General features: G+C 41.2%; 2 protein-coding genes across 2 annotated transcripts in view; both read right to left on the bottom strand.

Annotated features, from left to right (window-relative positions):
• Window positions 1-16,582, bottom strand: part of LOC109268705 (cationic amino acid transporter 3-like) — a 102,025-nt gene extending 85,443 nt beyond the window's left edge. Inside the window, exon 1 of the mRNA XM_053895185.1 lies at window positions 16,488-16,582. The gene's annotated coding sequence lies outside the window, so the exon portion shown is untranslated. The remainder of the gene's footprint in view (window positions 1-16,487) is intronic.
• On the bottom strand, window positions 1,990-4,433 carry LOC109268706 (cationic amino acid transporter 3-like). The gene has a single exon (XM_053895186.1). It carries the CDS (start codon window positions 4,224-4,226, stop codon window positions 2,472-2,474), a length of 1,755 nt encoding a protein of 584 aa, XP_053751161.1. The 5' UTR covers window positions 4,227-4,433; the 3' UTR covers window positions 1,990-2,471.
• Window positions 16,583-17,218: the final 636 nt, after the last annotated feature.

The following is a 17,218-nucleotide window of genomic DNA, read 5'->3' as shown; positions in this document are numbered from 1 at the left end:
CCAACAAAACTAAAAGGCAACCAACGGAATGGGAAAAGATATTTGCAAATGACACATCGGACAAAGGGCTAGTATCCAAAATCTATAAAGAGCTCATCAAACTCCACACCAGAAAAACAAATAACCCAGTGAAGAAATGGGCAGAAAACATGAATAGACACTTCTCTAAAGAAGACATCCGGATGGCCAACAGGCACATGAAAAGATGTTCAACGTCGCTCCCTATCAGGGAAATACAAATCAAAACCACACTCAGATACCACCTCACGCCAGTCAGAGTGGCCAAAATGAAGAAATCAGGAGACTATAGATGCTGGAGAGGATGTGGAGAAACAGGAACCCTCTTGCACTGTTGGTGGGAATGCAAATTGGTGCAGCCGCTCTGGAAAGCAGTGTGGAGGTTCCTCAGAAAATTAAAAATAGACCTACCCTATGACCCAGCAATAGCACTGCTAGGAATTTATCCAAGGGATACAGGAGTACTGATGCATAGGGGCACCTGTACCCCAATGTTTATAGCGGCACTCTCAACAATAGCCAAATTATGGAAAGAGCCTAAATGTCCATCAACTGATGAATGGATAAAGAAATTGTGGTTTATATACACAATGGAATACTACGTGGCAATGAGAAAAAATGAAATATGGCCTTTTGTAGCAACATGGATGGAACTGGAGAGTGTGATGCTAAGTGAAATAAGCCATACAGAGAAAGACAGATACCATATGGTTTCACTCTTATGTGGATCCTGAGAAACATAACAGAAACCCATGGGGGAGGGGAAGGAAAAAAAAAAAAAAAAAGAGGTTAGAGTGGGAGAGAGCCAAAGCATTAGAGACTGTTAAAAACTGAGAACAAACTGAGGGTTGATGGGGGGTGGGAGGGAGGGCAGGGTGGGAGGGAGGGCAGGGTGGGTGATGGGTATTGAGGAGGGCACCTTTTGGGATGAGCACTGGGTGTTGTATGGAAACCAATTTGACAGTAAATTTCATATATTAAAATATAAAAAATAAATAAAAAAAAAATAAAATGGAAGAGAAACTAAAAAAAAAAAAAAAAAAGAAAAAAAAATAGAAAAAAAAAAAAGGCAAGATTCCATTCCTTTTAGTGGCCAAGTAATATTCCACTGTGTGTATTGGGTGAGTAATATTCCATTGTGTGTGTGTGTGTGTGTGTGTGTGTATCTCACATCTTCTTGATCCATTCATATATCAATAGATACTTGGATACTTTGGTTGCATTCATTTCCTGGTTTTGGTATATAATGCTGCAATAAACGTAGGGTTGCATATATCTTTTCAAATTAATGAAACTAAAAAGCTTTTGCAACAGAAATGGAAACCATAAACAAACCAAAAAGGCAACCTACTGAATGGGAGAAGATATTTCCAAATGATAGATCCAAAAAAAAGTTTAATATAAAATACATAAATATCTTATATAACTCAACACCAAAAAAACAAATAATCCAAGTAAGAAATCCAAATTAAAAAAATAGTTCAGCATAGGACATGAATTCAATTTTTCCAAAGAAGGAATAGATGGCCAAAGACATAAGAAAAGGTACTAGCATCACTAATCATCAGGAAAATGTAAATTAAAAGCACTGTGAGATATATCTTTACACCTGTAAGAATGGATAAAATAAAAAATACAAAATAACTAGTGTTGTTGAGGAAATTGAGAAAAAGGAACCCTCACGCATTGTTGGTGGGAATGTAAATTGGTACAGCTACTATGGAAAGCAGTATGGAGCTTCCTCAAAAAATTAAAATACATACCATACAATCCAGTAATTATACTACTGGATGTGTTTTAAAGTAATCCCTATACTCAATGAAGAGCTCAATCTCACCACTGCAAGATCAAAAGTTGCATGCTCTACTGACTGAGCCAACCAGGTCCCCTCCCCCAGCTACTGAATATTTAACCAAATAAAATGAAAATAACTTAAGAATTTTTTAATATTTATTTATTTTTGAGAGAGAGAGACAGCATGCACAAGTAAGGTATGTTCAGAGAGAGAGGGAGACACAGAATCTGAAGCAGGCTCCAGGCTCTGAGCTGTCAGCACAGAGCTGACATGGGGCTCAAACTCACGGACTGTGAGATTATGACCTGAATGAAAGTTGGATGCTTAACTGACTGAGAGACCCAGGAACCCCTAGTTTTTTAAATATTTTTTTTAAAGCCAGTAAACAACTATAGACATAATTAACAAATATACAAGTAAGAAATAATAAAGAAGAAAGAGCAAAGCCACATCCTTCATTCCACAATAAATACAGAGCTCTATTAGTGTTCCCCCACATCAGCATCCCATGGGAGACCTAACTTTCTATGTGCTCAAAAATACTCTCTACTATTATGCAAAGGGACCAGACTGCATTCAGGTGTTATTTTATCAAACAGAATATGTACTGGCACTGCTGAGTTCAAGGTCTACGATTTTGGCCTTAACTTAGGTGGGGTTAATAGACCAGGCTGTGCTGGATCCCATAGCTGAAATAGATAGCAAACCCAATCAGCATCCAGACACCAAATCGGGCCCAGGTGGCAGCTGTCATCTGCATCATAAGGTAAACATTCATGAAGATGCTCAGTAGTGGGACAAGAGGCAGAGCAGGGACCTTAAAGTGAAGGGAACTGGAGCTCTGAGGCTGTCTCCAGATGACCCCAGTAAGCCCAGTGATGAGCACCAGGAGCAGCACAACCACTGAAATCCACACTGGGTCTCCAGAAAGCAGAATTGGCCACTGGGCCAGCATCAAGCAAAGAAGAATTAGCAGCAGAGCAAGCAGTGAGGAGCAAACACGGACAACCCGGCCAGAGAGTGGAGTTGGGGAGGAGCTGCCTGGAAAAAGTAGTCCTTGTAGAGTTAGCATTTCTGCTGCCAGTCCACTCTCCTCCTGAACCATTGGTTCATTTCCTCCACTCTGCTGATATCGAAGGATGAGAACACAAAGAGCAACCAGGGAGTAAGCTAGCAGAGACTCAAGTGACCTGAGGTCCACAAGATCAGTGAGTTCCAAGAAGAATGCCATGTTTGCTGCAATAATACTAAATATCACAGAAGCCATGATGCGGGAGTATGAGCCAGTACGCACTCTAGCAAGGACAGGGAACAGGAGGCCATCTTTTGCCATCATGTGTATCAACCGACGAATGGGGAACATAAAGCTCAAAAGGCTGGCAGAAAGACTACAGAAAAATCCAAAAGCTACAACATAGTACGCAGGTGCCCAGCCAATAAGGAAAAATGCCTCAGGCAAGGTGCTCCCACGTTGAAGCTGATAGTAAGGCACCATAAGCGTAAGTGCTGAGGAGACACCAAAATACAGCACAAAGCAGATGAACAGTGAAATCATAATGCCCATGGGGATGGAACACTGAGAATTCTGCTCTTTCTTGACTGTTGTAAGAACGATGCTGAAACCTATAAATGCATAGAAACAGGTAGCTGTTCCACGGAGAATCCCCTCAAAGCCAAATGGCACAAATCCTCCAGAGCCCAGAGGGCCCAAGCTTGAGGTGTCATTGAGTCCAGCTTTTACATAGTCGTCTTCTGTGAGCTTCCAGTTTTGCAGGTCTCCCTTAATGAAGCCAGAGATGATGAAAAAACCAAGAACCAAAAGTTTCACCAATGTAATCACTTTGGCAACCAGGAAAAATGTATCAAATGGCAGAGTCTGCAATTCGATGAGCAACAACATTAGGCCCACAACAATGAAGCCTAGATATTCTGCAAGTACTTGGGGAACATGAGGTGAGATGTTCTCATTAAGGGTCTGAGCGATCTGGTTCCCAAACAGGTTGGCAAAAACTAAGGTCCAGGCACAGGCCACAATGGCTGTATCAGCAACAAAGGAGAGGATGAGGTTCCAGCCACTGAGGAAAGCCCAGAGTTCACCTATAGTGACAAAGCTGTAGAGATATGCAGAGCCAGAATGGGGAACCTGGGTACGGGCACTAATCTCTGCATAGCACAGCCCAGCCAACACAGAAGTTAGGCCAGCCACCAAAAAGCAGATCACAATGGATGGCCCTGCTTGACTGCTAGCCACCTCACCAGCCAGGACATACACACCTATACCCACTGTGCGGCCCACACCGAGGGCAACTAAATCCAGAGTGCTCAGGTGGATGTTAACTTGAATCCCATGCTCTGTTGGCATATTTTTGCGTACCAGCTTTTGAAAAAATCTGCGAAGTATCTGATACAGCATTCTAGCTGGAATTGAAGAAGATTCTAGGATCAGACAGCTGTATCAAGCCCATGTAGTCTGGGATCAGTCTGGGATCATGTTTGGTGAGGCTGAATTAAGCTAAGTTGACTTGGGGCTGCCACAGTCCATTGGTCAGGCTTCAAAGATGCTGTTTTGTATTTCTTCTGGTGTCTGTCATCCCTCCATAATGCCTAAATAAACAATAAATTCATACTGAACAATTGTGTTCAACCAGGCAACAAAAGCTCAGAAGTCCAACATCACTTGTTGAGCACAAATATAGAAACTGACACTAAAGACATCATAGAAAAGTCAACCCTGCTTTCTCCCCTGAAAAACTGCAAAATACTTCCCAACATTTCCATTTTTACACACCATATGACGTAATCTCACATGGGTTCAACTAACTCATGTAGCTTCATGTACTAATTAAGCTGTAAGACACATCAGGGTTTGAATTTATTGTGTAATAATTCACACCATGGATGTTTGTGTGGTACTTGAACATGAGTTATGACACATTAATTCAGACGAGAGGGCCTCATTGCAGTTATAGAACCATATTTTAAATACCATCTGAATTTAAAATACAAATATTGGTCCCCCAATCTTAAAACCCTTAGCCTCCAAATCAGCTAGCCAATGTCAGACGTCACTATGGCCCCCTTTCTCCTCATTCTGTATCATTCATTTAGCTGTACTGATGGCAAAAAATATACACTCCAACCCTTTTCTTTACCCACTTAGGCCCACATGGGGTGCTGTGAGAAGACATGAAGGGGGAGAAAGGGGCAGGGCCTTCATAAACACCAGTATGAAAGAGAGAAACATGCTGTCTGGTGAGAAAACACTGGAGAAATGGATGAAGCAGCCAACCAAGGGTCCATGAAAGGGAGAAGAGACAGAAAGGCCATTTTGTGAATTCTGACATTCAATAAACCTCACCCAAAACAACCAAACAAAAATTTACCACATGTTTTATGTCCACAGTTAAGAGAGTATGAGGGGTAGAGAGAAAAGAAATAAGTCACCTAGCTCATAGCTCACAACCAAAACAATTCCCTCTGTCTCCTCCCTCTCTGGCTTCTAGGAGAGAAGGTGAGCTCATTTCTGCAGATGGTCTCCTCAGTGGCCTCACTGTGCTCTATAAACACCCTGCACCATCTGTGATGTCAGTTTTCAGCAGCCTTGGAATCTGCCCTGCTCTGTGAGCTTGTATTAAAACACTAACTGTAACTCCTCAGTAATTTTTCACAAGGAGTTATTTTTAACTCCCACAAACCATTGTCTGACTATACTAAATATATTTTCTTAATTAATGTACACCACATGTGGTTCTTCTTTTCGCCTCCTCCCCTGCTGCTATTCAAATGGCCCCTCCTCAAGGAGAATAAGTTTTGGATGAACAATTCACAGCAATGCCCCAGAAAAGTAGTGGAAAACAGAGAACACAAAGTCATGCAGCCCTCACTTTCCTCTCTACTCAGGCTTTGATTCTGAGAGAATTTTTAGCAAATGTTGTCAGAGGTTTGTAAAGACAGAATAATCAAGTCAAAATTGAAAAATATTTTTTATACATTATCAGAAGGTATGCTTGGTATTGGTTGGACTTCCATCTACAAATCCATCTAGATTCCTTATTTGCCATTTACCAATTCCAATGTTATGATGTACCAACAAACACATCTGACCAATAAGGAAGGTCAATTAACCCATGGAACTTTCTGCACAATGAATGTGATTGATGTGTCTCCACCCACCCCCAGGCTTCCAAACCTCTTGTGGTTCACCAATGCCCTTCCTTCATAGTCTTACCTGTTACTGATTCCTCCAACCTCATCTCCTGCCCAGTTCCTGCATTCAGCCATGAAATTCTACACTGACCCCATCCCCTTGCCTCTAATGCCCCCTTGTTTTCTTCCTATAGCTAACCCCCACTTCTCTTTCAGTTCCCAGCTCAGAAGTTGCTTCCCTAGGAAGTCTCCCTTGACACTTATGCTGCCCTTACCCTTACCCTTATGAGTCTCCTAGCACCCGGCTTACCCCATGTGCCATTTATTCTAATATATCAACATTTTAGGTCAGCTGCCAGTCTCCTCCATTAGACTGTGAGTTAGGTGCACAAAAAATATTTGTTGAACAATTGTATAAACAGAGAAGAGAAATCTGAAAGAGCACATAATCAAATATTCTTATCTACTTGATTTTGAGTATACACTTTGTAGCCAAGCAATCTTTATAAACCCAGCTAATGTAAATATATAAATGGTATCATCTTCCCTGTAGAAGGCAAGCAAAATGTAAAGTGCGGAAGAAAAACCAACTGTGATAAAACTTTGACCACAGATAATGCCTGGCAAGTATGATTCACACAGGGTGATAAAGAATTGTTTCCTTTTGAGGACACTTGTCTTGAAACTATCAGGTTGCCTTGGGTTATATGTAATGAACCACCCATGCCCAGTTAGAGAATCCCCACTTTTTTGAAGGCATCATACTCAGGCCTTAAAATCTAGGTAGGATGTCCTAAGGCAGAGGTCTCACTTCATGGGACACAGGGAGGCATAATGAAGACAACTGGGGGACACTTTCAAACTTCATAACCTCTCCTTCTGGAATTCTTGTCCAACTAGCAATGTACTTCCCATGACTGCTCTAAACCACCCCAAATGACAAGAAATTATCATCAATTTCAAAGCAAAGATATTGTAAAGCTTCCTTCACAGGAAGGCAGCACAGTTTAGTAGTCAAGAGTAAGGCTCTGCAGGTAGATGGTTCAGGTTCAAGTCAAAACTCAACCTCATAGTTGGGTGACTGTGGACAAATTAGCTCACCTCTCAGTGTGTTAGTTTTCACAACAGTCAAATGGGAATAAAAGTAAATACCTCATAGAGTTTTTGTCAGGATTTAGTGAAATGATGCCTGTAAAGTACTTTGCTCAGTAACTAGCATATAATATGTACTTAATATATTCTACCTAATACTTAATATTCAAATCTGATCTACAGTCCCCAAACTTTGAAAATTAGTCTTTATAAATGTCTAGCCTCAAAATCACCCACTAAAACTCAAGCCTGTTAGCTAGTCCTCATGAAACAATAAAAACAGTTTTATTCCATAATTCACTTTGAAACCCTAAGAACTCTAATTAGACACCCTCTTACATGCTGGTGCTAACCCCTTGGGGGTCCTAGGCTTATTGAGTTAGACCAGGCATCCAAATATCCAAGGCTCAAATATAATAATAATAATAATAATAATAATAATAATAATAATAATAATACATAATGAGGCAGATGCCTTATCTTATTTCTGGAAGAGTCAGTGCTGCGTACTACAGTGGTAAAAGCGTTGAACATTATATGAGAGATTTTGGATATAAGCGCTGGCTCTTGTGCTTGACTACATAAACTAGGGTAATTTGCTTAATATCTCTAAGCCTCAGTTTCCTCATCCATAAGGAACCTTACTTTACTTCCCTTATTGGATCAGTGTGATAATTCCATGAAAAGATACAAACTGTAATGTACTGCTCTTGGGAAATTAACTGGGTCCACCATCCTGAAGCACAATCTTAGTGGAATTAAGAATGCACACATAGTCAGCACTGTAGTTGTTGAGTGGATGGATGTATCTAAATACACATGTAGAGCATAGACTGGAAGATCATTTATTAAATACAGGAAAGTAAGTACCCTCCCCACCCCCCACTGTGAGGAGGGGAAATGAGAATAGAGATAGGAATGAAAGGGGAAAATAAAATACATTTTGTAAAGGGGTCTGACAGGAAGCAATGGGGCTAATAGTTCATGACTGAGGGAGCTGTTGACTCCACTCTGCACTACAGGTTTAACAAAGAAATTGCATGAGAAAATGTGAGAGTACAGGGTTTAGGGCATGATAAATGGCAGGCAGTCAATAGATTTTAATTGAAGGGTAACTGGATCCTATAATCATCAGGACATAGAGAATACAGAGAAAGACTACCCGCTAGAAAGAGGGTGGAAAACAAGGGAAGATGGGACACCCCTCCCACCAGTTCCCTCTGAACCCATTTCCCTTTTCCCAATTCCTCTTTCTCCTTCAGCTCCTTGTCTCTGAAGGCTTCTTACTGGGCACTAAGGATGCTTGTACCTCTTTACTCCCTCTGAGGAACCATATCCAGACAACTACCTCCCCACAAAGACATGACAGCGGTTCTTCACATTTGTTGAATCACAGAGCCCTCTGAGGTTGGTCACCTCAAAATAATATTCTACACTCTTCTGAAGTCCATCCATGGGCCCTTAGCAGAAATCCCAGAGGACCATCTGAACGGAAGGTTTAGAGATGGCTAATGCTTTTGATCATTTCTGTTTCCCTCAACTTTGTTGTGCAAGGTCGCCCTTGTGTTCTTCCCACCTTTACTGAAGATGAGGGAAAGTGGGATAAAGACAAAGTATGATGATCCAGAGAAGCACCCCACAGGAAAAAAAAAACATCTGGGAATTAAATAATCATGTCTATTTTACTTCAACATATGCAGGCAGAACAAACAAATGAACAACCAAACTTATAGAAGACAAAACAAACCCATGGATTGGGAATCCTAAGACAGCCTACCACAAACCCAACTTATTACAACACAGAGAGAAACATTACCCTCAAACTCCATGTTTAGAAATGCCCTTTCCCTGTGAAATAATCCGCAATTAGTCCAACAGTTTATATTCAGTCCAGACTCTCTGACCTAAATGTCAGAGTCCTGCTGTAATTCTCCCCCTACCCTCAGGCTCATCACCTCCTTACATCCTGACTTACTCTTCGTGGGATGAGACTTGGTACTGGGAAAGTTTCCTGTCCTGCCATTGAGGCCATCCTCACTCTTTTCTGTCCATATTGACCCTCCAGCTCTTCTCAACCCTATTCTACAGCCTTCCTCTGCATCTATGAAGCCTTGCCTAAGCCATCCTGACTGACGCCCATCTCCAACTTTCCTCCTCTTCCCACCAGTACTTACAGCCCATCCTGATGCACAGCTGAAACTGATTTTCCCTTTCTGTCTGATGGTGCCTTGTGTGAGTCACTGAAATTCCTTACAGTCTAAAAGCTAAAAGCTTCTCCTAAAAGCTTCTAGGAGGCAGGGCCAGGATCCATATCCCTTCTCCTTCTGGATGCCACAGTCTCATCTCCAACTCTCACTACCCAGGAAAAATATCTGCTCATAAGTGTGCCAAACGACTATAAGAGACATTTAGGACAGAGGAAATGAATATATAGATGTATTTATTTACTACTATACCTTAAAATTCCAGGAAGTAGGACTTTTCTTTTTCAAAGAAAGAAAGGTCCAAACCAAGGTGTAGACAGGACACTAGAACATGCACCATCATCTATTTCAAGAGAATTTCCTGAGGAAATTTCCCAATGAGGGACCTGGGTCTGTGAATCTAAGTTTAATTAGGAAGCAGTCTCTCCCAAAGGAGGTGCTTAGCAAAAGGAGATGCTGAAAGAAATGCAGAGAAGATCCAGGGAAAAGGAAGTCAGCTTTTATGGATTCTATAATGCCCTCAGCTCCCCTTTCTTTCCTTACTCCTGCCCATATTACTCTCAGTCTCTGAGCTCCTTCTAAACTCCAAAACAAAAGTTCTATCCCAAATAACTAAGAAGAAGAATTTCTGTCAATTCCAACAGTACACTACTTAAGTTGCAAGGGTGTCTTCCTTTCTCAACCAGCACCACTCACTCCCCTTTGTCCTGGGGGCCATTGTGTTCACTCCTCTGTCTCTAAGAAGATTATTGCCCTCACTCTGGACGTTTCCTTTTCAAAACATTCTTCCAAGTAAGCAAATTATACTGGTTCTCAGGGTTGGGTGTTAAATCTTCTGCCAATCAGGAAGTTGGCCTTGTGGCTCCTCCTGAATACCTTCAAAGAGAGTTTGGATACCAGTTGCTTTGCTAGAAGTTTGAAAAAGACTTGAGAGTAGTGCACTGAGGCTGTTAAATAATTAAATCAAGCTCTAAAAAGTTCAGAGAAATGGACATTAAATACAACATCTCCAGAGTTTATATCAATCCCTTTGTATCCAAGTACAACTCCTTCCTGATCCCAAAGTATATAAATTCTCTCAGCCTCCTTAAAAGTTTTCCAGACAATAAAATCTCCAGCCAACTGAACCAGTGGCTCCCAAACAAACCAGTATAAGCCTTTTTGGATAGCTGAGCTTCCCCAGAGTTACAAAGTCCTAAATCAAGCAGCCCTGCATCTCTGGTAGAGGGCAGTCAGGAATGCAAGAGTAGAAGCTTTGTGTTCAGGGCAAGAGCTTTTTTTTTTTTTTTTTTTTTTTTTTTTTTTTTTTTTTAATATATGAAATTTACTGTCAAATTGGTTTCCATACAACACCCAGTGCTCATCCCAAAAGGTGCAGGGCAAGAGCTTTAAATAATAATGTGTGGTGCATGTGCACAACCAATACTTCCAAAGCAGAAACAATTCAGAATATATATGAAAAGCTAAACAGAATAAAATCCACCATGAACACTGGGGCTGAGTCTCATATCCCAGGGTAAAAGACTCTTGGTTAACAAAACCAATGAAAACCATTGGTTAACGAAACCAATGAAAAATGGAATCTTCCCATTTTCTCTCTCTCTTTGTACTTTATCTAGAAGTCTGTGTCCAATCATAGTCTTTCATTTATTTATTCAAATATAGTGGTCCCCAATTATTTAGCACTGCAAATAAAGCAAAGAAAAACGCAAACATCCCTCCACTCAAGTTGCTTACATTCCTTCAGTAGGAAGCAAACAATAAATAAGTCATACAGAGAAAGATGGATACCATATGTTTTCACTCATATGTGGATCCTGAGAAACTTAACAGAAGACCATAGGGGAGAGGGAGGAAAAAAAGAAGATAGAGAGGGAGGAGGCCAAACCATAAGAGACTCTTAAAAACTGAGAATAAACTGAGGGTTGATAGGGGGTGGGAGGGAGGGGAAGGTGGGTGATGGGCATTGAGGAGGGCACCTGCTGGGATGAGCACTGGGTGTTGTATGGAAACAAATTTGACAAGAATTTCATATTAAAAATAAATAAATAAATAAATAAATAAATAAATAAATAAATAAATAAGATAAATATATATTGTGTAAGATTTTCAATCAATGCAGCAGAGGAAAGAAAAGTAAGAAAAGGTTAGGATGTTCTCTAGTGGGTTTTATTATTTTAAAATGGGTGATCCAAGACAGCCTCACCTTCACACTGTTGTGTAACTGTCACCACCATCCATCTCCAGAACTTGTTCATCTTCCTCAGCTGAAACTCTGCACCCATAAGCAGTAACTCTCAGTTCTTCCCTCCCTGCAGCCCCTGGCACCCGGCATTCTACATTCTGTCTCTATAAATTTGACTATACTATGTGCCTTGTATAAGTGGTATCATACAATATTATCCTTTCGTCACTGGCCTATTTCACTGAGCATAAAGTCTTCAAGGTTATAGCCCATGTTATAGCATATGTCAGAATGTCCTTCTTTTTTAAGGCTGAATTGTGTTCCATTGCCTGTATATCCCACATCTTATTTATTCATCCATCCACTGATGGGGATGTGGGCTCTTTCACCTTTTAGCTGTTGTGAGTAACAATGTCTTTTTGAGTCCCTGCTTTCAATTCCTTGCAATATATGCCAAGAATTTGGGTTGCTGGATCATACAGTAACTGTATACATAATCGAGAAATCATCATATTGTTTTCCACAGCAGCTACAACATTTTACATTCCCACAGGCAATGTATAAGTGTCCCACTTCTCTACATCTTCACCAAGACTTGTGAGCCTCTGTTTTTGTTTTGTTTTGTTTTTAATAGCAGCCCTCCTAATGGGTGTGAAGTGGTACTTGGCTACTTTTGAGGAATAACAAGCCCTGTGGGGCCAGGACAGAGTGAGCAGAGGAAAGCAGTCAGGGATCAGGACAAAGAGAAAGCAGGAAGCCAGATCCTTCACGGAAGATCTGAGAGTCACTGTGAGGAATTCGACTGTTACTCTAGGTGTGATGGAAACCCTAGGAAAACGTGAGTTTCACATGTTGCCTACTGATTTTCATGTTCTGTGAACTACATATTGGATTCTCAAAGTAAGGAGAGGACTTCTCCAGGATTTGAACAAAGGCATGGAGACAGCTCGCAGAGCTGTCAATAGATCTGCAGTTTCTGATAACACAATGAGCCCTGAACTATCTGCATTCTTGCATCTGCCACCCTCTCTAGACACCAAAGCAGAGATGCCATACGGCCACCCATGGGAGAGTAACATGATGGATTGCTTTCACTGAAGCTGTTCACTTATGGATTATCTCTAGACAGGACCCTATCACTTAAAAATCAAACAAAAATCATTTTAGTACAATTCACTATTGTAGGTTATCCCCACCATTATCATGGATAATCAAGAACTGACATGGAGATAAAGAGGGCTTTTTCTGGAACCTGGTAAAATTAAGAACCCCAAAGACAGGTGTAGGGAGACTCTCAGAAAGGGGGCAGGAACCATGTAAATTAGGTACTCACAAGCCTTGCAGAATTAAATAGATGAATCCAGTCCCAAACCCCAGATGCCTCAGGAAGGACTGTCAAAAAATGTCTGAAATGATCAGAGCTGGAAAGAGAGAAAGGGCCCCAAAGGGAAGCCTGAAATCACATTTCTGAGAGGCATAGAGTACTTTCATAACCTCACTTCCTCTGGGCAAAAAGGATGAAAGCTTTTACATCAAGATGAGAAGTCCAAGGAGTTATTCAATTTCTCAACAATAAACAATCTGAAGATAATGGCTGCCCAACCATTTATAAATGTTAAAAAATACACACTTGTATGTGTGGGAAGCAGGGGAGATAGAGGGTAGAGAAGGATAAAAAATTTTTGCTTCTTTCCCACAACATCTTTGGAGTCACTGCTTCATGCACATACCACTCTAGTATCATTGCACCATTATTTGGGTAAACAAGCAGATAGCCAGAGCTTCTCTAGAGGCTGTATAGACACCACATAATCTAGTATCATTCCAGGATGGTTGTGAACAAGGCAAATTTCTTAGTCCCTCTGGGATAACTGCAGAGAAGACAGAGTTAAATGCAATGCTCCTCATTCATGATCTGACACATTTACAGGTTTAGTTTCAGTCATAATCCAGTTTTAGAAATTCTTAACATTTCTATCACACCTATCAAGATGATGAGCTTGACGAATCAGAAAAGCCTGAGCTTCTGCTTCTAGAGGTCTTCAAAAACTAGATAGGCTACCAGGGAGAATCAAAGTGAGATTTCCCAAACATGAATCAGAAAGACAGCTGGGAAAAGTGAGAAAATGATGTGATACACTGATGTCAACAGTGAAAATAAATGTGTTCTCTACTTACTTTTATGATTCTCTACTCCATTTTCTCAACCCTGAATCCTATAAACACAGAACACCTAATAAAAGTCCTCAGGAATCTCACTGTGGTTTTGATTTTTATTTCCCTGGTGATGAGTGATGTTGAGCACCTTACACCACCTCATCCTGTCAGGATGGCTAAAATTAACTACACAAGAAACAGTGTGTGTTGGCAAGACTGCAGAGAAAAGGGAACCCTCTTGCCCTCTTGCACTATTGGTGGGAATGCTAACTGGTGCAGCCACTTTGGAGAACACTATGGAGGTTCCTCAGAAAACTGAAAATAGAAGTACCCTATGATCTAGAAGTTTCACTATTAGGTATTAACCCAACGGATATGAAAATACAGATTCGAAGGGGTACATGTCTCCCTATGTATATAGCAGCATTATCAACAATAGCTTATCTATGGAGAGAACCCAAATGTCCACTGACTGTTGAATGAGTAACGAAGATGTGGTGTGTGTGTGTGTGTGTGTGTGTGTGTGTGTGTATAATGGAATATTACAGCCATCAAAAAGAATGACATCTTGCTATTTGAAATGAAGTGGATGGAGCTAGAATGTATTATGCTAAGTGAAATAAGTCAGTCAGAGAAAGACAAATACCATATTATTTCACTCATATGTGGAATATAAGAAAAAACAGATGAACATATGGGGTGGAAGAGGAGAGAGGAAAACATCACAAGAGACTCTTAATGATAGAGAACAAACTGGGGGTTGATGGAGGGAGGTAGTTGGGAGATGGGCTAGAAGGGTGATGGGTATTAAGGAGGGCACTTGCTGTGATGAGCACTGGGTGTTATATGTAAGGGAAAAATCACTGAATTCTACTCCTGAAACCAATATTGTATGGTATGTTAACTAAATAAGATTATCTGAATATAAAAATAATACAAAAAATCCTGAGGAATAAACAGCAGAAGGAAACACATCTGCCTATCCACCTTATTTTCCAAACTAAAGCTGTAATGTAGTTACAATGAACACTTTGTCTTTGTTTACAATGAGCACTAATCTACACTCATTTTTTCCAAGTCTTGTAAACAGCTTTTTTTTTTTCCAACCAAATCCTTCCTTTCCTTGTAAGCACAGAATCTAGAAAACCATCCAGTGGTCCTATATATCACTCTACTCTGTATCCACTTTTAGATTAGCAGTTTTGTGTGGTCAGAGCCCATGGTTTGTTCTACCATGTACACACTAAGTAATATGCTACACACAAGGGGGTTTAGAAAGGCCGGCTATCTCTCTGGTTATCTTCATTCATATCTTTAAATGCAACCTTCTGTCCTTCCATGTAAGTACTTGGATGTCTCTTTCTGTCTGTATTCTCTCACCAGACTTGGCTTGGTTCCTGTCATTGCCCTAGGTAGCTGCTCACATACTCACCATTTCCCTTGGAAAGTCAGTTTTGTTTTGTTTTTTGTTTTGTTTTGTTTTGTTTTGTTTTGTCGTAGGAAAGACACCAGACCATCTGAGTCATATGAAAGATGTATAATGCCTCAAAGTCCTGAGTTTTTATCCAAATATAGATCAATATGACTTCTGAACAAATATCCATCTACCTCACCCCAGCTCTGGCAACATAATCTATAACAACTAGCCTCTATAACCACTTATTAAGGGAAACTCTTTATCCCTCTTCCCTAGTTCTTTCTGGTCTCCAGTTGGCCTTGTGGTTTGTATAATACAAGAAAAAAAAAAAAGCACAAGCATAAAGCAAAAGAATGTACCATAAAAATCACTTTTATCAATTTGGAATATACTTTGTGAAGGAAACTGGTTTTTCCACATGATTTTTCTTTAAGGTTAAAATGTAACTGCCTTCTGGAAACACATAACATGTATCAAATTATGATGGAGAGACATTGAAAAGAACTGCTGGAAGGCAAGAGAAAGACAACTAGAAATAAATATTTGCCACATATAATCAATAAAACAGATGTCATGCATGGATAAGTGCTGTCTTGGGCTTCTGGTGTTGGGGTACATCCCACAGTGTACATGGTAGTTGGGAGGGGAGAAGGGTGGAGAACATTTTAAGACTGCCGAGGCCTTTAAAATTAAAGAGTTTCAAATATGCTTGAGATAACAACAAACTGCCTCTTGGAGACCCAGTGTCTTAAAGACCACTAGGCAGCCACACCCCAGGGGAACTTGGTAATCTCTTCCTCCTACAGCCTGACCTGACCTATAATCAATCCCCACCACAACTGTTGTAAATTAGATAAGAGAGGCAGGGAGATACCTTCAGCAGCTGTAAAAAATAGATATCTAATTTCTTAAGCAAAGAGGAAGAAGACTCTCAAATTCTCTCTGATGGTGGATGGACCACCTTATGAAACTGGCCCTGCTATTCAGCAGAGTCCACAGCAATGTCCTCCCTAAGAAGATATGACACAGACACTTTCAGAATCTCCAGTGAGAAAGTGTGGCAAAACATGAAGGAGGCAGCCAAGCCAGGTAGAAGAATCTTCATTCATTCAAAAAACATGTCTAAGCACACTATGTGCTGGGCCCTGTGAGAAAGACAAAGATGAATAAAGCAAGCTCTGCACGAGGTCAGAAAGGAAAGGCCAGGGAGGAGGGCAATGCAAAGAAAGAGGTGGGAAGGACTAAGGAGGAGTAGGGCCAGGGAATAACCCAGAAATCCTACCTGCTCTTCCCAAACTTGCAGGGCCTTTGGCCTGCACCCCCCAATCCAAAGTCTAGCTCTGGAGCCATGAAATACCCTCTGCTCAAACTGCCCAGAGCTTTGACAGCTAGCAGCACTCCAAGCCCAGTTTCTTCCACTCTGGTTCTGTCTCAGTTTTCTTGCCAATTCTATAAACACAAGAAATCACTTACCCATGGCCTTTTTCTTCCTCAGAGGATAACACCTGAGAAGAAAGTTTAAGCAAAACCAGGGAAAGAAAAGGAGCTTGGCCAAGCAGAGTCAGGACTTGGAGTGGGAGCTCAGGGGGCCCTCGGGGAGGCGGGTCCTCGGGGAGGCGAGCCTTCGGGGAGGCGGGCCCTCAGGGGGGCGGGGCCCTCCAAAGGCAGGTGAGAGGAATGGTGGAACAGGGTAAAGGATGTGGATTAGTTGGAATCCTGGAGGCCCTGCATGGGTGAGGAGGTGGACTGAGGACTTAAATGGGACGTTATTTGACTCTTTGCTGCCAGAAAGTTGTGAAATTAGAGTAAGCTTTCCAGGGTCCTGGTTATGGAGGAAGTCCTGGTTGGCAGGAGGAGAGTGTGGGGAGCCAGATGGAGCCCAACCTGTGGTGCTTTGGGGCAAGTCCCAGATCCAGCTAAAGAGCCCACTCAGCAGTCCTTTAAACAAGATTAGAAACATCCCCCACCCCAGCAGCTCCCTGTCTCAGAATCTCCTACTGGATTCCTCTACCACCATCCATCCCCATCTCCTCACCCATGTTTCCCATCACTCTGGAACTAAAACTACAAGGGAACTGGCTTAAGCTTCACCACAAGGAATTTTCTGAGACAGTCATTCAGAGTTCATAGTGCATTGTAACTGAATATGCATTGAGCATTGTGCTGGAGTAAATAAAGCCACAGACTCCCTGCCTAAACAGCTT

This window comes from Panthera pardus, unplaced genomic scaffold (genome assembly GCF_024362965.1).
Source record: "Panthera pardus isolate Hobbes unplaced genomic scaffold, ASM2436296v1 HiC_scaffold_6, whole genome shotgun sequence".
NCBI lineage: Eukaryota > Metazoa > Chordata > Mammalia > Carnivora > Felidae > Panthera > Panthera pardus.
Note: the sequence above shows the minus strand (reverse complement) of the source record. Positions and strands in the feature narration are given on the sequence as shown.

Excerpts from the sequence above, each read along its gene's own strand:
- LOC109268706 (XM_053895186.1), bottom strand. The coding sequence starts at position 4,226 with ATGCTGTATCAGATACTTCGCAGATTTTTTCAAAAGCTGGTACGCAAA.